The sequence below is a fragment of the Macrobrachium nipponense genome, chromosome 33, assembly GCF_015104395.2.
Source record: "Macrobrachium nipponense isolate FS-2020 chromosome 33, ASM1510439v2, whole genome shotgun sequence".
In the NCBI taxonomy this organism is placed as follows: Eukaryota; Metazoa; Arthropoda; class Malacostraca; order Decapoda; family Palaemonidae; genus Macrobrachium; species Macrobrachium nipponense.
Window position 1 is genome coordinate 49,444,119 of NC_087219.1, and position 22,442 is coordinate 49,466,560.

General features: G+C 37.6%; 1 protein-coding gene across 1 annotated transcript in view; it reads left to right on the plus strand.

Moving 5' to 3' along the window:
- The first annotated feature begins 1,139 nt into the window (after positions 1-1,139).
- The window catches only part of LOC135202745 (carbohydrate sulfotransferase 11-like), a 41,872-nt gene continuing 20,569 nt past the window's right edge, over positions 1,140-22,442 (plus strand). Inside the window, exon 1 of the mRNA XM_064232215.1 lies at positions 1,140-1,984. Within this exon, the coding sequence (XP_064088285.1) occupies positions 1,925-1,984 (60 nt within the window). The 5' untranslated portion in view covers positions 1,140-1,924. The remainder of the gene's footprint in view (positions 1,985-22,442) is intronic.

The following is a 22,442-nucleotide window of genomic DNA, read 5'->3' on the forward strand; positions in this document are numbered from 1 at the left end:
CGAGGAACTTCACTCAAAAACCAGAGACGAAATTTATGGGGGACAAAAGACTGGCCCCGTTTTCTAACAAAAAATCCATTGTGACCGCCATGATCTGAGCATTGACTTACGTACCTGATGATCAACTGACTGTGCTGGGTTGCAGGGAAGTACTAACAACCTCATAGCAAAAATACTTGCTGCTGACACCTTCTTGAACCAAGCCTTATAAGCTTAAGTATGTATATGTGAATTTAATATTTCTGTGTGTTTGTGTGTATGTACTGTAATCATCGGACTATTCCTCTAGAGATGGAACCAGAATAGCTTAGATTTCTGTTTAAAAAAAAAATGCTGAGATGAAGTTGGTAACTTTATGGGCCTATTTAGCAAAGGTTGCAGCCATCACAGTTGTCTGAGTACCAGAAACATAATTCCTGAATTATGTAGGAATATAATTAACAAAAAATATATATTATATATTATAAACATTTATATAAACATATGTATATGTGATTGCACAATATATATACATACATACATACACACACACACACACACATATATATATATATATATATATATATATATATGTGTGTGTGTGTGTGTGTGTGTGTGTGTGTGTGTGTGTGTGTGTGTGTGTGTATCGAAAAGATGTAAACGGAACCTTAAGTCAAACTCCGTGATGTTTCCGCTTTAGATTTGACATTTACTGGTGGCCTGGTGATTGGGGAGGGAGATGTAATAGTCTTGGGAGGAAAATGGGAAGGAAGAAAGGAGGTGTGGGGGGAAGGGAGGGTTAAAGAGCTACTTTACGATGGACCACTAACCATGAAAAGAAAATGTTAGGATGGGGGGGGGGGGGGGAGGAGAAAGAAGTGCTGGTGGTGGTAAGGGGGGTGTTACCTGAGCTAGACGTCTGTGTTGAGTGGAGGTGGTTACGTGAGCTGTTAATGGACGTAGAGAAGGGTTTGAAGGACAGGGTGGGGGTTGGGGGCATGGGAGATTTCGTGAAGAGCCACTGACCAAGCAAGAAATATTACTAATACGGACGGGAAAAGGGTGAGGGGCGTGGCCGAGGGTGGGGGGGGTGGGGGTGAAGGCCGTGATGGAGAAGGAATCCCCAAGTGTACATGAAGGTGAGGAGAAGGAAGGCGGTGAGGGGTAGACGAAGTAGAGAGAGAGGGAGAGAGAGAAGAACCTAATTTAAGAACGCCACCCAACCAACCACCTGTCTCCTAAGCAGCGCAGTTGAGGAAAACAGCTGATTCTGGTGCGATGCTTCTTACTAAGAGTGTGTGTGCATGTGACTGCCGAAAGACCCATCAGGCTTCTATACAGTTCGTACACGGACAGACTTCGGACTCTTTTGAAACAGAATGCAATGCATGCGTGTTATACAGTGCATAGTAGTAACCTTGACTACGGCCACGTGCTTCGCGGTAGTGCTGATCTGCGCCTTCCTGGAAGATGAGAACTCGATGATGCCCGCCCTCATGCCTGCTGCCATCCAGTACCCGATGCGTCGACCAATCAAAACCGACTTCTTCGAGGATAAGCAGAGGAGCGAAACTCCACAGATAACCACCACCACCTCGCCAGGTCAACCCGAAACCGCTTCATCGTTCTCCACCTCCAGCATTTCCTCGAGTGACCCCACTGCCTCTACCAGTGAGGGTCAAACGACTGCATCTCAAGGATCAACTGACCCAAAGAAAAGCCATCTGAGCACCACCAGCATCCCGTCATCCCCGTCCCAACCCGCATCCCCGACCACACGGACCACCAAACCGACGAAGAACGCAACAGGCTGGACCATAGCGCAAGAAGATGTGGTCAGGAACAGGTACGCGATCAGGAAAAAGCTCCTGACGGAGAGCTGCCTCAAACGGCCTGGAAACTTCAGCGAGAAAGGGGAAGAGAAAGAGAGAGGGGCCGACCTTTGATGCCGAAGCTGGCCTATTTCGTCGGGAAATATAAACTCCTCGCCTGTGTCCCTGCCAAGGTGAGTTTTGTATGCTGTGTCATCTCACAAAACCCGAGTTGGTTTCATGACGGCTACACAATTTTTACCTTTAATTTCCTTCATTGTTAAGTGATGAGTTATGTCAAACATGTTTGCAGACGAATGCATCATTAGGTAAATGTCTATTACAAAAAAATCCATCAGAAATCTACAGAAAAACTTTTATGGCACATTATGATTTTCAATCTAGAGGATAAGCACAGAAACATAACGGTAACTAAAGACACGCACGCATAAAGTACAAGCATAAAAAAAAAACACACACACACACACACACGCATAAGATACACCGAAATGACACATATTGGTACATCACTTGCGTGGAATGGCTAATGATATGTCTACCTACGATAGTATGGCAAAGTACATATTTACAGTCATTATAGCTATTTGCATATCTATTTTATCCACTTGTACACCTTTCGGCTGCTGGTCTGACCGAGTGGCCTATCTATGATGTATATTCATTCCAATATGCCACAAATATTTACATTTATTTATGCTGGCATTACGATTCGCTCAAATGAAAGAAGTTTTATCAGGGAATGTTGATCATTGATCAATGCGCGTTCAGTTCATCCAAAAAACATTCATATTTCATTGACTCTTTGCAAAGGATTTCATGTTATTGACTGATGGCACAATCCTTTATAACATACATACACACATATACATGCATACATATATATATATATATATATATATATATATATATATATATATATATATATATATATATATATATACATACATATATATTAGGGCTTGTGCCTTGTATGATAAGGCGCCCTATGAGGTAATGTTAGACTAGCGATAATCTTACGCTAAGTCGGTTGGTATTGCACTTCCATCTTCAATGGAGTGTCTGGGGGTTTGTAGATCACTTACGAAGTCGGTATTATCTTGTTGGTTGTTACGACGATGTGTTAAACTCATGTTGGTTCGGTGAGGAGGTTCTTGTAGAAAACACTAAGTATAAAAAATTATATATTCTTCTGAAGTTTTACATGGTGAAGATCAGGTTATGATTGTACAAGTCTTTCTAATAACGATAGCTTGATCGCTTCTGCCAATGATGATGGCTAATCCTATTCCTCTACATGATAAAGCTTAGGTAAAGAGGTACAGATCTTCTAATGACGATCGCTAACTCTGTTCTGCCCGTCTACCATCTCTGTTACAAGTTATGAAGGAACAGACAGTAGTTCGAACATATGAACATACATACAATGACATAGTTTCATACGAACACACAATCGAATGAGACACGCTACAGATCACGTAGGCGGTAGTTGTCTCAAGCAGGGAGCTTGGCTAATGTTTATAAAACAATTGAATGACTACAGGTGACGGCATGTTATCTTAGCCTACTTTTATTGTATACGTTTCATCATCTTTAGCGTCTCTCGTCTGATCACATTCCTGCAAGCAATCTGTTGACCCTTCCTTTTGTAGTTTTTAGACTTTTAAATATATGGGACTAAATTCCATTTCCTTTTTCAATTTTTATTATGTAAACACTTACATATATACTGTCTAATTGTAATAGCCACAATGCCCCTTAACTTCTCGAATTCACAGGTTTTTTTTTTTTTTTTTTTTTTTTTTTTGTTTTTTTTTTTTTTTTTGGGGTGGGGGGGGGATATACGCTTGTCACTACAAAGCCTTGAGATCCAAGTGTAAGAAATATATATATATACATAGACGCGCGCGCGCGCGCACACACACACAAATATATATATATATATATATATATATATATATATATATTTATATATATTCTTTTACAGTACTAATACAATATAATATGAAGATCAAAGGCTCAAAAAACAAATTGAACGTTGCAACCATATATTTCTTGGTTGCGTTTGATAAACATTTTGCAAAATAACAATTATGACAAACAAGATACATGTCTCAAAAGCATTTTGCTCAATATCTTGAAACAAAATATAAAAAAATCGCTCCCAAAAAGATTCCAAAATACGTTAGTTAGGTTAATAAAAAGATGAGGATCTCATGATCACAAAATCAGACAGGAGGGGAATATAGTTCTTTTAGATAAGATGTACACCAATCAAGTTCAAGAACTTTTAAATGATGCAGATATCTATGATAAATCAACGAAAGATCCATCAACAAACATTGCTCCCCAATTTAACAAATCAATCAGAACTGTTTGGGGCAATAAGAAGAACATAGAATTACTAGTTCATTAAAGATAAGCAAACCTTCACTCCCTTATTTTCATGGCCTCCCAAAAACACTAAGATGGGATTCCTCTATGCCCCATAATATCTAGCAGGGGCTCCCTCTTTCATGTGCGAATTATCCAAATGGCTTGCAGACCTGTTATCACCCCTTCCAGGAACATTCTCATCCTCCCACGTTAAGCATGCAGAGAATTTTATACAAAAATTTAACAGTTTAAATGTCCCCTCAAATAACATCGAACTGCTCACCCTAGACGTAGTCATTATTTATTTACCGTAGTCCCGATCGCCAACGTGTTGCCCTTTCTAAAGCGGAAGTTACAATGAAGAACATTTTCCTCATGGCATTGATAAAATGCTAAAACTAATCAACCTCTTGTACCTACAACGTGTTTTCTTTAGATGGTAATTTTTACAAACAAACTTTGGCTGCAAACCTATACATGAAATAATTCGAAGCAGAAATTTTGTCGTCTATCAAATCCTGCTATATGATCTGGCTTAGATGGTATTTTTACTTGCTGGGATAAGAGCTGAGGAGATTTCAATTAATTTTTCAATAGACTAAATTCGCTAGTTCCGACCATAACATTCAAAACAGAACGGGAAAAGGGCGGAAAATTGCCGTTCCTAGATGTACTTAATCTGTAAGAGAACAGAACAGAATGCCTTCACAGTATATAGGAAACCTACATTCGCGGTTTCTTTTATTCATTTCTTAAGCTACCCCGACGCCTCCCTAAAGATCATGGTCGGGTGCAACCTATTCCTCAGGGGGTTTAGAATATGTTCAAATTGGTACGTAGACAAAGAATTCAACAAAACCCGCCAACACCTAATGCAACTGCTCTACCCACTATACATTATCGAGATGGCTATTAACTGAGCGAATACAATATACTACAGAGGTCCCACTCACAGCAGACAAATAGATTTTAACACCAAAATAAAAACTTCGGTACGATGAAAACACCCAAAAGCTCTATAACACCTCAGGTCTAATAATCCGTTCATTTTCCTTTATCCCAAATCCATCCCCTAAGTTCGCTCATTGACGTATTACTTAAATAAAAGAGGAGCGGACGCCGGAGTTAACAAGATACCGTGCAGCAATATTAATGAGATTTACGTGGTGGAGACGGGTAGATCCATCACGCAAAGATTAACAGGGCACAAAAGATTACATATATATATATATATAATATATATATATATATATATATTATATATATATATATAATCTAGAGCTCTAACTCTACATCACATTCCTAGGGTAGGGACATACTGTCTCACCCCCCAAATTTTTTTTTTTTTTTTTTTTTGTTTTTTTTTTTTTTTTTTTTTGACGGAATTATGTTTTCCCCGTTCGGGGGGGGCTCACGAGTTCGGTTTGAGAAGACCAAATAGGGACATTAACTTCAACCCCCCCCCCCCCCCCCCCCCCACCCCCCCCCCGCCCCCCCCACAAAAAAAAAAAAAAAAAAAAAAAGCGAAAAAATCCGAGGGGTATCTACCTTCGAAATCCATAAAGAAACGCGTATTCGTGAAAATGGAACACATGGCCGAAGCGTGCTTCCATAATTAAAAAAATAAAAATCCAAGTCATGATAAGGAAATATTCTAATTCGCAGATGCCCCACACATGTGAAAGCATCAGATAACTAAAGGGTTTTGTTTTGAACATGGAACACTGATTTCTGAATTTTGTGTGCGGGAAACGCTAAGTAAGGCTCGCAGAGAACGTGGTCTAGATTATAACAGACAAGTTCACCTAATGAGAAAAACTGAACCTCAGTCGGTAACATATACTGTGCAGGTAATACCAACACCTGTGTTTATTTACTGGAGAGAGAGAGAGAGAGAGAGAGAGAGAGAGAGAGAGAGAGAGAGAGAGAGAGAGAGAGAGAGAGGGGGGGGGGGCAGTGTTAGAAAGCAAAACCTGACTGGTTGGTGTTTGAATTCATCATCCACAGTAGATGTAAAATCACTGAACTAACTTGAGATATCCAGAAAACTCGTCTGTATTAGTTTATCGATGTTATGAAAAAAATGAGAGTATGGAACACGAGGTCAGTCAGTCATATTGGTCCATAAGTGTCCCGCATTCATGGACCTATATTGAGATGCTAAGCACAAATTATCGTACAAAATATCTATTAAAACGAAAGTTGAATCCAGGGCCCAATAGAATTTTGTTGTTGTTGTTGTTGTTGTTGTTGTTGCAGACAGATAAGTGGGTGGTCCACATAATCAGCATGCAGGTGCTATATATGATAAACCTAGGATTAGAAAGCTTCTTCCCGGGAAGAAAGTTGCACTAAATAGTGATAAACCAAACATCAATGCAGAGCATGGAAATAACGATCGCTAATCAGCTGACTTAAGTCAACGAATGATTCAAGCAAGGTTACATTCTACAATGAGCGTGAGCGTGCGTTAGAAACTTCAAAAATGGACACTTACATTTACAAGGCAAAACCAATAATACAGACAACGCTAAAGAGAATATGGCTAATGAGACATTAGAATAGAATAGAATAGAATGGCTAATGAGACATTAGAATAGAATAGAATGGCTAATGAGACATTATAATAGAATACGACAGAATATACGTAGAATTTAGGCCGAAGACCAAACGCTGGGACCTGTGAGGTCATTCAACACTGAACAGAAAATTTTATACTAAGAAGGTTTGAAGTAACAGCAGGACAACCTCGCAATTTCATTACGAAACAATTGTTCGAGAGGGTGGAAAAGTCAGATGGAAGAAAGACAATATGAACACAGGAACAGTGAAACGAATGAAAGAGGTTGCAGCTGAAGGCCGAAGGGACGCTGTACAGACACTACGTAATGCCTACAGTGCACCGCTAACTGCACTAACCCACCCCCCTACGGATCCTAGTGTGACACTGGATCCAAGCTACTCAATTTCGATCTCTGGTGTAATACGGGAAGAATCTTTGCGGTATATAAGTGGCTATATTGTTAAAAGTATAAAATTCAGTCAGGTCAAAGGGCAACTGACGGTCAAAATGATGAACATTTTTGGGTCCATGAAATTAACCAGTCAGCTGTATTTGCCATCCGAAACATTTTTCTAAAGAGAGATAGATGCCTTCGGAACCATTCAAGGCGATTGTCTTATGCAGGTTAAACATTGCGCAAAAATGCTGGGATATGGTATTGAATCGACAGGTGTTTACGGAACAGATGATGCCATTTCACATTTTGCAAAACTTATGTTTTTTAGGAAGAAACATGGATTACAAATAAGAGTAAATCGCGTAACGAAATAGGAAAATATATCGAGGAGATTAAAAACTAAACGGTACTGTGATTTTGAATGTGTTTGAAACCATTTATCCACTGTATAATAACTTTACTTCATGCGCAAATCGCCGACCTAATACATATACTCCGACCATGGGAATATAGAAGCCTCTGTTAGACCAGTATGTAATATGCCAACAGTATGTATATATATATATATATATATATATATATATATATATATATATATATATATATTATTATATATTGCTACTTTCAAAATGCATGTTTTCCCCTCTTTGAAATGTCATATAGATTGTGCAACATTTTTTCAGATTCCTAGATAGCTTAGAATAGGATGTTTTAAAATGTGTGTTCAGATTTCGCACTACATCTTGTAAAAGAATATATATATAACGTAAAAAGAGATAGATCTCCGTTTGCTTCCCTAATCTGTCAACGCGTCTTGATAAGCGATCTCAAATCTTCACTTGTGTTTTGGAGAATCTGTCATCGTACGTGATAAGACTTCTCCGTCTCGTTCGTGTAGAGTACGTCTTTCTTTTTTTTTTAACAGACTTGTCTTGTACGTGTATGATTTTGCCGAGAGTACCACATGCATGTTACACATTTTCTTTATGAAGATTGCATCAGATTTCAAGCTACTGGAAGCTTCGTGTCAAGAACATTTTTGTATCATGTGTCTAGTCGAATTTCCATAAAGGAAGAGATTTCATTCGATCATAGAACCTCGAGGCAGTTAGATATCTCTCTCTCTCTCTCTCTCTCTCTCTCTCTCTCTCTCTCTCTCTCTCTCTCTCTCTCGACATCATTGAGATTATGTTAACGTAACGTAAATTGGTCACTCGTAACATTTTAGAATTTCATGTTTGATGTTTCTTAGAATTTATTTAATGTTATTTAGTTTCTTTTGTGGAATCTGAACAGACATTATTTCGTAACGGCGCCTGGTTTTTGTGAAATTGTGTAAGACAAGACTGCAGCAGAGAAAGAAATTGGTATACCAAGGTAAAGTGTTATATTTTTATTAGTTGCAACTAATAACGGATAGGAATTGTGTAACTAATGATTGATAGGAACTGTGGTTAACTAATAACCGATGGTTGTGAAAGTTTGGTAAAAACTGTTGGTTATAGTGTTTTTGAGTGAAAAAGATTTACACTTTTACACATTGCTGATTTTTTTTTTTTTGTTTGTGTCTGTTCCATTGTTTGTGCATTTATTCATTTCTTATTGAAGAGTGTCTTTTTGTTTTATATTTTCATTGCATTCACAATTTAATTGACTTAATTATTTTCATTGCTTAATCATTGCACATTTAAGTAAACTTAACATTTGTGAATTAATTTGTATTTACTTAGAATTCTTTTCAAGTTTTATTGTTGTTTAGCACTTGTGAATTAATTTCAAATTTTCAGTTATTGCCTAACACTTTTGAATTTTGATTGAATTAATTTTCTTGAATTTTGTGATAAATTAATTTTGATTTAATTTTACTTAATTTGATTCAAGAATTAATTAAACTTTACTTTGTTTTCAAGTAACAGTAATTTTCCCTGATATGTGAATTTCACTTATAAATTTTGAATTTGATGAATAAATAAGTGTATTTAAAATTTTTATAAGTTTTAATTATTACACCAGTATAATTATATTTGATTATGACTATATTGATGATAGGTAGAGACAGAGTGGTAATTGATTTGCTTTCCTGCAAGTAACTTGAAGTGACTTAGAACCAGGGAAGTACTTAGACTTCTGAAATCAGGGAAATACTTTAGACTTTTAAAGTTGTTGAAGGAGTGATGCCCTTTGATTAATTTAATTACTTACAAGATTACCTCACACCTGTTTTGATGAACTTAGTCTGATTTTCTGCAATACTGGTAAGTGTTAAGGGATCACTGTTGCCTTTAGAGTATTCAGTCGTTTAAACGTGTTATGAGGGTTCAGGTGTCTGGCTTTTTGTGAGGTAATGTTTGATGCATGGTAACCAGATACTTGGCACTTCGTAACATTGTTTAATGGTGCCAATAGACCCGGGAAAGCAAATTTCATTATCACTCTACAATATACTGGTGGTGTTAGGAATATGTTAGGAGAGTGACCATATAATTTTGTTTTGCATTTATTGTATTGAATTGTAAGTTGATAACTTAGAGGAAAATGGCTCAGTTCAATGTTCAGGAATTTTTAGCAGCTCCTTCCATCCAAGTTTTGTCTGAAACCACTCTGTCTAGAGCACAGTGGAGCGCTTTAGCAGAGGCATGTGATGGTCATGTGTCTACTAGTATGGTAAAGACACAAATAAGATGTATTGCTATGGAATCATTGATAAACTCTGGTAGAATAACTGATGAAGAGGAGTTAGAATTGGCTCAAGAGTTGTTGAATGTAGCACATGCTGATCTCATAAATAAGCAAGCAGAAAAGAAAGAGAAAAGTGATGCAGAGTTAGAGCTTAGACACACTGAAGCAGAAGAGCATTTGATTAGCTAAAAATGCTTGCTGAAAGAGAGAGAAGCAAGCAAGCTGAAAGAGAAGGAATGCAAGCTGAAAGAGAAAGAATGCAAGCTGAAAGAGAAAGATAGACAGGGGGAAAAACAAGAAAGAAAAGAAAGAGAAGAAGAAAAAGCAGCAGAAGAGGAAAGAGAAAGGATAAAAGAGGAAAGAGAAATCGCAAGACATGAAAGGGAAATGGAATTGATAAGAGCTAGATCCACATTACCTGTAACACCGTCTAACCCTAACCAAAGTAATCAAGACCCTGTATTTGATGTAGTGAGAGTACAGAAGTTAATCCCTAAGTTTACTGAAGAAGCTCCAGATGAGTTTTTTGATCACTTTGAGAAAGTGGCTTCAGGTATGGGATGGCCAGAGGATAAATGGTCAGTTTTGCTACAAAGTGTCTTGATTGGTAAAGGGAGAAGTGCTTATCTAGCCTTAACAGCTGATCAGTGTAAAGACTACAAGGTACTTAAACACAGTGTGCTACAAGTTTACCAGATGACCCAGAGTACTACAGTGAAAGATTCAGAAATTTGAGAAAAAAAGAGATGAGAAGGGAACATTCTTAGATTGATGCTTACAAAGTGAGAAGGTGTTTCAAACGTTGGGTAGAAGCTGCTAAAGTTAAAACTTTTGATGAGTTAGAAGAGTTACTTGTTCTTGAACAGTATCTTAAGGGATTCCTGACATAAGAGCTTATTTAAGAGAGAGAGAAGTGAAGAAACTTGACAAAGCCGCTACACTCAGTGAGATTACAATATAATCAGTAGCAAAACGTAATTACAATGTCAAGTACCAGAGTCAACAACGCCCAGGTTTTAAGTCTTATCCAAATAACAGGAACAAATTTAATGGGAAACCCACAAGTGATACTACTAAGAGTACACAAGGTAATACAGCTCAGCATATCAATGTGAAATCCTCATCTAGTTTTTCAAGACAGTTACAGAAACCTAATGTTGTCTGTTTCAAGTGTGGAAAAGTAGGGACCACTACCGTCAAGAGTGTTACTGGAATCAACAGCAGTCTAAACCAGTTAGTCAAGTTGTGAAACAAACTATGAAGAGCAGTGTGGGAAAGAAAGATCAGACTCCAGACAAGAATGAAACTAAACAAGCTGAATGTTAGCAACCAGTGGAAATGTTACCTCAAGCAGTGAGTGGCTAAGCAGTGTGGAGGCTTTTAAGCCATATATCTATGAGGGTATGCTGTCAAACTCAAGAAGGAAGTATGCAGGGGTACCGAGTCAAGATATTACGTGATACAGGGAGTAACCATAGTGTGGTAGTACGTGGTTTTCACCCTCAGTTGGAGAAGAGTCTCACAGGAGATTCAGTTATTTTGAAGGGTATAGGAGGAGAGGAAGTAACTCCTATATGCCGCTTACACCTGTCATGTGAATTGGTGACAGGGAATGTTGATTTTGCTGTAAAGGACTCACTAGCTGTGGAAGGTATACATGTTCTGTTGGGGAATGAAGTTGGTGGTGTGCCATTTATTCCTTGTCCTGTAGTGACAGACAAACCATTGAGGATTAGTCCTACAGTAGAGTTGGAGAAGAATAACCCCCACCTGTTTCCTAGTTGTGTAACTACCAGAAGTATGAAGAGGACTACGACTGTAAGTGAAGAAACTGAGGATTTACACACCCAGGAAGGATCAAGTGAAGGATCTTTGTGCTTAGAAGAATTATTCCAGGGAAGTGAAGTTTCCCATAGTGCTGACCAAGAAGAGATTTCCCAAGAAGATGAAGAAGACGACGACGACGAAGAAGAACCTGATGTTCCTGAAGAGACTTCGAGTAGTCAAAGTGTTACTCAAGACAGTAGTGAAACTACAGTAGCTGAGTTAGCAGATATTGAGAATTCAACCTTTGAAGTTGGTCAAATGACAAGAGAGAAGCGATGGAGGACTTGCAGAAGAAGGATGCATCGTTAACCGATTTGTCTTCAGAGTTGTTGATCGAGAAGAGATGCAACAAACTCCTACCTGTTACTATCTGAAGGAAGGTTTACTGATGAGGAAGTATAGACCTACAGATATACCAGGAGATGCTGAATGGGGCGAATATCATCAAATTTTGATTCCATATCCATTGAGAAAGCAAGTGGTTGCAGTAGCTCATGAGTCTGGACATATGGGAATCAGGAAGACTGTGGAGAAGATCATGAAATATTTTTTCTGGCCTGGACTTCACAAAGATGTTAGCAGGTTTTGTCGTGAGTGTCATCCCTGCCAGATAGCTGGAAAACCGAATGAAACCATCAAGTAAGCCCCCTACAACCTATAGAAGTTAGAGGAGAACCCTTTAGCAAAGTGATTATAGACATGGTTGGACCATTGCCGAAGACAAAGAAAGGAAATGAGTATTTGTTGACATTAATGTGTCCTGTGACAAGGTATCCAGAAGCAATCCCTGTTAGAAACATATCTGCCAAGATAGTTGCTGAAAAACTTGTGGAGTTTTTCTCAAAAGTTTGGAATACCAGAAATAGTACAAAGTGACAGAGGAACAAAATTTACTTCAAAGTTAATTCCAGGAATGTGATGAATTTGTTAGGAGTGAAACAACAGTTATCCACTGCCTATCATCCAGAAACTCAAGGTGCCTTGGAAAGGTTCCACCAGACATTGAAAAGTATGCTGACAAAGTATTGTTCTGAGTCAGGAAGAGAATGGGATGTTGGTTTACCATTAATGTTGTTTGAAATTAGGAGTGCTTATCAAGAAAGTATGGGATGTTCACCTAATGAGATGATTTTTGGAAGAGAAGTTAGAGGACCATTGAAAATTCTTGTAGAAAATTGGGAAGAAAATCAAGAGGAAAGCCAAGGAGAGTATGTGAAGAACTTAAGGAAAAGGTTGAAAGAGATTAGAAAATTCTCCTTAGAAAACTTGAAAATGAGCAAGAGAAAATGAAAAGGAGATTGATGCTAAGACTAAGCTAAGAAGTTTTAGTGTTGGTCAACAAGTGTTAGTGTTCTTACCTGTCCAGAGATTTCCCCTCACTAATAAATAAAAATTTCAAGGTCCTTACAAGATAATTCAGAAGTTAAGTGATAGAACTTATGTGATTGAAACACCAGAAAGAAGAAGAAAACAACGGAAGATACATGTGAACCTCTTGAAACCTTATTTCTCAGAAACTAAAACTGAAACTGTGTCAGTAACCCAGACAACTTTATCTACAGAAGACGATGATGGCTACGAATTGGGAGCTGCAAGCAAGATGAATAATTCTTCAATTTTGGAAAATTTGGAGGATAAACTGAAACATCGAGTGTTGAACAAGGTGAAGACTTAAGTGACGTAATTAGAAGTTTTCCAGAAATTTTTTCAGATGTGCCTAGACGTACTGATCTGACCAAGCATGAAATCAAGATTCAAGAAGATGGAAAACCTTTCAAGCAAAGAGCCTATCGCTTATCACCGTATCATCGAGATGTTTTGAAGGAAGAAGTTGAGTATTTGCTGCAACAATGGATTAGCAGAACCCGGAGTTCAAGTCACTTCAGTTCTCCGTGTGTGTTAGTGAAGAAACCGGATGGTTCCTTTAGGATGTGTACTGATTATAGGAAGCTGAATTCTATCAAGTGTGGCTGATAATTATCCTTTGCCTCTTATAGATCAGTTACTTGATAATATTGGGCAAGCCAAGTTTGTTCCAAGATAGACTTGTTGAAAGGATATTATCAAATTCCCTTAGATGAGAATGCGAAGCTGCTGTCAGCTTTTATTACTCCTTTTGGACTATCAGTATACTGTTCTGCCGTTTGGTCTGATGAATGCACCCGCAACATTTCAACGAGTGATGGATCAACTGCTAGGATCAATAGAAGGCGTAGGTGTATACCTAGATGACATCGTGATTTACTCTACAACGTGGGAAGAAACATCTGGAAGATTCTGAAGAAAGTTTTCAACGAAACTACAAGAAGCAGGATTAACAGTCAACTTAGAGAAGAGTGAGTTTGGAAATGCAAAACTGTACAGTATCTTGGGTTTGTTTAAGTTGGGAAAGGCCTTCTTGCTCCAGTAAATGCTAATGTAGAAGGTATCCGTAAAGCTACCCACCTACTACCAGGAAACAGCTACAGGAGATTTTTAGGCATGGCTGGTTTCTATCGTCGTTTTTGCCCAAATTTCTCAGCCGTAGTAGCTCCCCTGACAGACTTGACTAGTCCCAAAGATAAGTTTATTTGGACTCCAGTGTCAAGAATCCTTTGAGAAGGTAAAAAAAAGCCATTTTAACTTCAAGACCAGTACTTCAAGCTCCAGACTTCGACAAGAAATTTGTGATACAAGTTGATGCGTCAGACTGTGGCGTTGGAGCTGTTCTACTTCAAGAAGATGGAAATAGTATCTACCATCCTGTGTGCTTCATGTCTACAAAACTGATAAAAACATCAGAAAGTATACTCAACAAATGAAAAGGAAACTTTAGCCTTAATCACCGCATTGAAAAAATTTGAAGTGTATGTGAATAGACCTAGGAATGAAGAAATTTACCGTGTTGTCTGATCACAATCCACTATCATTTTGATCCAGAAAATGAAAAATCATAATCAAAGACTGACCAGGTGGTCTTTGTGCCTGCAACAGTATAACTTAAGAGGTGCAGCACATTAGTCCCGGCAAAAACAATGTAGTTGCTGATTATTTATCTCGTTGCGAATCGTTGGATTCAACACCGTGATAAAAAATCTTCTGGGGGGAGGTATATTATATTGCTACTTTCAAAACATGCATGTTTTCCCCTCTTTGAAATGTCATATAGATTGTGCAACATTTTTTCAGATTCCTAGATAGCTTAGAATAGGATGTTTTAAAATGTGTGTTCAGATTTCGCATTACATCTTGTACAAGAATATATATATAACGTAAAAAGAGAGAGATCTCCGTTTGCTTCCCTAATCTGTCAACTCGTCTTGATAAGCGATCTCAAATCTTCACTTGTGTTTTGGAGAATCTGTCATCGTACGTGATAAGACTTCTCCGTCTCGTTCGAGTAGAGTACGTCTTCTTTTTTTTTTTAATTTTTTTTAAAACGACTTTTCTTGTACGTGTATGATTTGCCGAGTACCACATGCATGTTACACATTTCTTTATGAAGATTGCATCAGATTTTTCAAAAAAAAAAAAAGCTACTGGGAAGCTTTCGTGTCAAGAACATTTTTGTATCATCTGTCTAGTCGAATTTCCATAAAGGAAGAGATTTCATTCGATCATAGAACCTCGAGGCAGTTAGATCTCCCTCTCTCTAGTGTTATTTAGTTTCTTTTGTGGAATCTGAACAGACATTTTTTTGTAACGGCGCCTGGTTTTTGTGAAATTGTGTAAGACAAGACTGCAGCAGAGAAAGAAATTGGTATACCAAGGTTAAAGTGTGTTATAATTTTTATTAGTTGCAACTAATAACGGATAGAATGTGTTTAACTAATGATTGATAGGAACTGTGGTTAACTAATAACCGATGGTTGTGAAAGTTTGGTAAAAACTGTTGGTTATAGTGTTTTGAGTGAAAAAGATTTACACTTTTACACATAGCTGATTTTTTTTTGTGTTTGTGTCTGTTCCATTGTTTGTGCATTTATTCATTTTCTTATTGAAGTGTGTCTTTTTGTTTTATATTTTCATTTGCATTCACAATTTAATTGACTTAATTATTTCATTGGCTTAATCATTGCACATTTAAGTAAACTTAACATTTGTGAATTAATTTGTATTTACTTAGAATTCTTTTCAAGTTTTATTGTTGTTTAGCACTTGTGAATAATTTCAAATTTTCAGTTCTTGCCTAACCACTTTTGAATTTTGATTGAATTAATTTTCTTGAATTTTGTGATAAATTAATTTTGATTATTTTACTTAATTTGATTCAAAGAATTAAATTACTTTACTTTGTTTTCAAGCAACAGTAATTTCCCTGATATTGTGAATTTCACTTATAATTTTGAATTTGATAATAAATTTTTTGTATTTAAAATTTTTATAAGTGTTTTCTTTATCTTACACCAGTATAAGTATATATAATTATGATTATATTTATGTTAGGTAGAAACATAAGGAAAAAGTGGTAATTGATTTGCTTTCCTTCAATTTAAATTGAGTGACTTAGAACCAGGGAAGTACTTAGACTTCTGAAATCAGGGAAATACTTTAGACTTTTAAAGTTGTTGAAGAGTGATGACCTTTGATTATTAATTATTTCTTACAAGATTACCTCACACCTGTTTTGATGAACTTAGTCTGATTTTCTGCAATACTGGTAAGTGTTAAGGGATCACTGTTGCCTTTAGAGTATTCAGTCGTTTAAACGTGTTATGAGGGTTCAGGTGTCTGGCTTTTTGTGAGGTAATGTTTGATGCATGGTAACCAGATACTTGGCACTTCGTAACATTGTTTAATGGTGCCAAGAGACCCGGGAAAGCAAATTTCATTATCACTCTACAATATACTGGTGGTGTTAGGGATATATTTTGTTAGGAGAGTGACCATATAATTTTGTTTTGCATTTATTGTATTGAATTGTAAGTTGATAACTTAGAGGAAAATGGCTCAGTTCAATGTTCAGGAATTTTTAGCAGCTCTTTCCATCCAAGTTTTGTCTGAAACCACTCTGTCTAGAGCACAGTGGAGCGCTTTAGCAGAAGGCATGTGATGGTCATGTGTCTACTAGTATGGTAAAGACACAATAAGATGTATGCTATGGAATCATTGATAAACTCTGGTAGAATAACTGATGAAGAGGAGTTAGAATTGGCTCAAGAGTTGTTGAATGTAGCACATGCTGATCTCATAAATAAGCAAGCAGAAAAGAAAGAGAAAAGTGATGCAGAGTTAGAGCTTAGACGCATTGAAGCAGAAGAGAATTTGATTAAGCTAAAAATGCTTGCTGAAAGAGAGAGAATGCAAGCTGAAAGAGAAAGAATGCAAGCTGAAAGAGAAAGAATAGACAGGGAAAAACAAGAAAGAAGAGAAAGAGAAGAAGAAACAGCAGCAGAAGAGGAAAGAGAAAGGATAAAAGAGGAATGTGAAATCGCAGGACATGAAAGGGAAATGGAATTGATAAGAGCTAGATCCACATTACCTGTAACACCGTATAACCCTAACCAAGGTAATCAAGACCCTGTATTTAATGTAGTGAGTACAGAAGTTAATCCCTAAGTTTATCTGAAGAAGCTCCAGATGAGTTTTTTGATCACTTTGAGAAAGTGGCTTCAGGTATGGGATGGCCAGAGGATAAATGGTCAGTTTTGCTACAAGTGTCTTGATTGGTAAAGGGAGAAGGTGCCTTAACTTAGCCTTAACAGGCTGATTCAGTGTAAAGACTACAAGGTACTTAAACACAGTGTGCTACAAGTTTACCAGATGACCCCAGAGTACTACAGTGAAAGATTCAGAAATTTGAGAAAAGATGAGATTATGCTTACAAAGCGAGAAGGTGTTTCAAACGTTGGGTAGAAGCTGCTAAGTTAAAACTTTTGATGAGTTAGAAGAGTTACTTGTTCTTGAACAGTATCTTAAGGGGATTCCTGAACATATAAGAGCTTATTTAAGAGAGAGAGAAGTGAAGAAACTTGACAAAGCCGCTACACTCAGTGAAGATTACAATATAATCGTAGTAAACAAACGTAATTACAATATCAAGTACCAGAGTCAACAACGCCCAGGTTTTAAGTCATATCCAAATAACAGGAACAAATTTAATGGGAAATCTACAAGTGATACTACTAAGAGTACACAAGGTAATACAGCTCAGCATATTAATGTGAAATCCTCATCCAGTTTTTCAAGACAGTTACAGAAACCTAATGTTGTCTGTTTCAAGTGTGGAAGAGTAGGACACTACAGTCAAGAGTGTTACCGGAATCAACAGCAGTCTAAACCAGTTAGTCAAGTTGTGAAACAAACTACGAAGAGCAGTGTGGAAAGAATCAGACTCCAGACAAGAATGAAACTAACAAGCTGAATGTTTAGCAACCAGTGGAAATGTTCCTCAAGCAGTGATGTGGCCCCTAAGCAGTGTGGAGGCTTTTAAGCCATATATCTATGAGGGTATGCTGTCAACTCAAGAAGGAAGTATGCAGGTACCAGTCAAGATATTACGTGATACAGGGAGTAACCATAGTGTGGTAGTACGTGGTTCTCACCCTCAGTTGGAGAAGAGTCTCACAGGAGATTCAGTTATTTTGAAGGGTATAGGAGGAGAGGAAGTAACTCCTATATGCCGCTTACACCTGTCATGTGAATTGGTGACAGGGAATGTTGATTTTGCTGTAAAGGACTCACTAGCTGTGGAAGGTATATATGTTCTGTTGGGGAATGAAGTTGGTGGTGTGCCATTTATTCCTTGTCCTGTAGTGACGGACAAACCATCGAGGATTAGTCCTACAGTAGAGTTGGAGAAGAATAACCCCCACCTGTTTCCTAGTTGTGTAACTACCAGAAGTATGAAGAGGACTACGACTGTAAGTGAAGAAACTGAGGATTTACACACCCAAGAAGGATCAAGTGAAGGATCTTTGTGCTTAGAAGAATTATTCCAGGGAAGTGAAGTTTCCCATAGTACTGATCAAGAAGAGATTTCCCAAGAAGATGAAGACGACGACGACGACGAAGAAGAAGAACCTGATGTTCCTGAAGAGACTTCGAGTAGTCAAAGTGTTACTCAAGACAGTAGTGAAACTACAGTAGCTGAGTTAGCAGATATTGAGAATTCAACCTTTGAAGTTGGTCAAGTGACAAGAGAGAAACTGATGGACTTGCAGAAGAAGGATGCATCGTTAACTGATTTGTTCTTCAGAGTTGTTGATCGAGAAGAGATGCAACAAACTCCTACCTGTTACTATCTGAAGGAAGGTTTACTGATGAGGAAGTATAGACCTACAGATATACCAGGAGATGCTGAATGGGGCGAATATCATCAAATTTTGATTCCATATCCATTGAGAAAGCAAGTGGTTGCAGTAGCTCATGAGTCTGGACATATGGGAATCAGGAAGACTGTGGAGAAGATCATGAAATATTTTTTCTGGCCTGGACTTCACAAAGATGTTAGCAGGTTTTGTCGTGAGTGTCATACCTGCCAGATAGCTGGAAAACCGAATGAAACCATCAAGAAAGCCCCCCTACAACCTATAGAAGTTAGAGGAGAACCCTTTAGCAAAGTGATTATAGACATGGTTGGACCATTGCCGAAGACAAAGAAAGGAAATGAGTATTTGTTGACATTAATGTGTCCGTGACAAGGTATCCAGAAGCAATCCTGTTAGAAACATATCTGCCAAGATAGTTGCTGAAAAACTTGTGGAGTTTTTCTCAAAGTTTGGAATACCAGAAATAGTACAAAGTGACAGAGGAACAAACTTTACTTCAAAGTAATTCCAGAATGTGATGAATTTGTTAGGAGTGAAACAACAGTTATCCATTGCCTATCATCCAAGAGACTCAAGGTGCCTTGGAAAGGTTCCACCAGACATGAAAAAGTATGCTGACAAAGTATTGTTCTGAGTCAGGAAGAGAATGGATGTTGGTTTACCATTAATGTTGTTTGAATTAGGAGTGCTTATCAAGAAAGTATGGGATGTTCACCTAATGAGATGATTTTTGGAAGAGAAGTTAGAGGACCGTTGAAAATTCTTGTAGAAAATTGGGAAGAAAATCAAGAGGAAAGCCAAGGAAGAGTATGTGAAGAACTTAAGGAAAATGTTGAAAGAGATTAGAAATTCTCTTTAGAAAACTTGAAAATGAGTCAAGAGAAAATGAAAAGGAGATTTGATGCTAATGACTAAGCTAAGAAGTTTTAGTGTTGGTCAACAAGTGTTAGTGTTCTTACCTGTCAAGAGATTTCCCCTCACTAATAAATTTCAAGGTCCTTACAAGATAATTCAGAAGTTAAGTGATATAAATTATATGATTGAAACACCAGAAAGAAGAAGAAAACAACGGAAGATACATGTGAACCTTTCTTGAAAACCTGTTATTTCTCAGAAACTAAAACTGAAACTGTGTCAGTAACCCAGACAACTTTATCTACAGAAGACTATGATGGCTACGAATTGGGAGCTGCAAGCAAGATGAATAATTCTTCAATTTTGGAAAATTGGGGGATAAACTGAAACATCTGAGTGTTGAACAAGGTGAAGACTTAAGTGACGTAATTAGAAGTTTTCCAGAAATTTTTTCAGATGTGCCTAGACGTACTGATCTGACCAAGCATGAAATCAAGATTCAAGAAGATGGAAAACCTTTCAAGCAAAGAGCCTATCGCTTATCACCGTATCATCGAGATGTTTTGAAGGAAGAAGTTGAGTATTTGCGGCAACAATGGATTAGCAGAACCCAGTTCAAGTCACTTCAGTTCTCCGTGTGTGTTAGTGAAGAAACCGGATGGTTCCTTTAGGATGTGTACTGATTATAGGAAGCTGAATTCTATCAGTGTGGCTGATAATTATCCTTTGCCTCTTATAGATCAGTTACTTGATAATATTGGGCAAGCCAAGTTTGTTTCCAAGATAGACTTGTTGAAAGGATATTATCAAATTCCCTTAGATGAGAATGCGAAGCTGCTGTCAGCTTTTATTACTCCTTTTGGACTATATCAGTATACTGTTCTGCCGTTTGGTCTGATGAATGCACCCGCAACATTTCAACGAGTGATGGATCAACTGCTAGGATCAATAGAAGGAGTAGGTGTATACCTAGATGACATCGTGATTTACTCTACAACGTGGGAAGAACATCTGAAGATTCTGAAGAAAGTTTTTCAAGAAACTACAAGAAGCAGGATTAACAGTCAACTTAAGAGAAGAGTGAGTTTGGAAAGGCAACTGTACAGTATCTTGGGTTTGAAGTTGGGAAAGGCCTTCTTGCTCCAGTAAATGCTAATGTAGAAGGTATCCGTAAAGCTACCCCACCTACTACCAGGAAACAGCTACAGAGATTTTTAGACATGGCTGGTTTCTATCGTCGTTTTTGCCCAAATTTCTCAGCCGTAGTAGCTCCCCTGACAGACTTGACTAGTCCCAAAGCTAAGTTTATTTGGACTCCAGAGTGTCAAGAATCCTTTGAGAAGGTAAAAGCCATTTTAACTTCAAGACCAGTGACCAGTACTTCAAGCTCCAGACTTCGACAAGAAATTTGTGATACAAGTTGATGCGTCAGACTGTGGCGTTGGAGCTGTTCTACTTCAAGAAGATGAAAATAGTATCTACCATCCTGTGTGCTTCATGTCTACAAAACTGAAAAAACATCAGAAAGTATACTCAACAATTGAAAAGGAAACTTTAGCCTTAATCACCGCATTGAAAAAATTTGAAGTGTATGTGAATAGACCTAGGAATGAAGAAATTTTAGTTATGTCTGATCACAATCCACTATCATTTTATCCAGGAAAATGAAAATCATAATCAAGAGACTGACCAGGTGGTCTTTGTGCCTGCAACAGTATAACTTAAGAGTGCAGCACATTAGTGGCAAAAACAATGTAGTTGCTGATTATTTATCTCGTTGCGAATCGTTGGACTTAACACCGTGATAAAAAATCTTCTGGGGGAGGTATATTATATATTGCTACTTTCAAAATGCATGTTTTCCCCTCTTTGAAATGTCATATAGATTGTGCAACATTTTTCAGATTCCTAGATAGCTTAGAATAGGATGTTTTAAAATGTGTGTTCAGATTTCGCATTACATCTTGTAAAAGAATATATATATAACGTAAAAAGAGAGAGATCTCAGTTTGCTTCCCTAATCTGTCAACGCGTCTTGATAAGCGATCTCAAATCTTCACTTGTGTTTTGGAGAATCTGTCATCATACGTGATAAGACTTTTCCGTCTCGTTCGAGTAGAGTACGTCTTTCTTTTTTTTTTTAACAGACTTGTCTTGTACGTGTATGTTTTTGCCGACTACCACGTGCATGTTACACATTTCTTTATGAAGATTGCATCAGATTTCCAAGCTACTGGAAGCTTTCGTGTCAAGAACATTTTTGTATCATCTGTCTAGTAGAATTTCCATAAAGGAAGAGATTTCATTCGATCATAGAACCTCGAGGCAGTTAGATCTCTCTCTCTCTCTCTTCTCTCTCTCTCTCTCTCTCTCTCTCTCTCTCTCTCTCTCTCTCGACATCATTGAGATTATGTTAACGTAACGTAAATTGGTCACTTGTAACATTTTAGAATTTCATGTTTGATGTTTCTTAGAATTTATTTAGTGTTATTTAGTTTCTTTTGTGGAATCTGAACAGACATTATTTCGTAACGGCGCCTGGTTTTTGTGAAATTGTGTAAGACAAGACTGCAGCAGAGAAAGAAATTGGTATACCAAGGTAAAGTGTGTTATATTTTTATTAGTTGCAACTAATAACGGATAGGAATTGTGTTTAACTAATGATTGATAAGAACTGTGGTTAACTA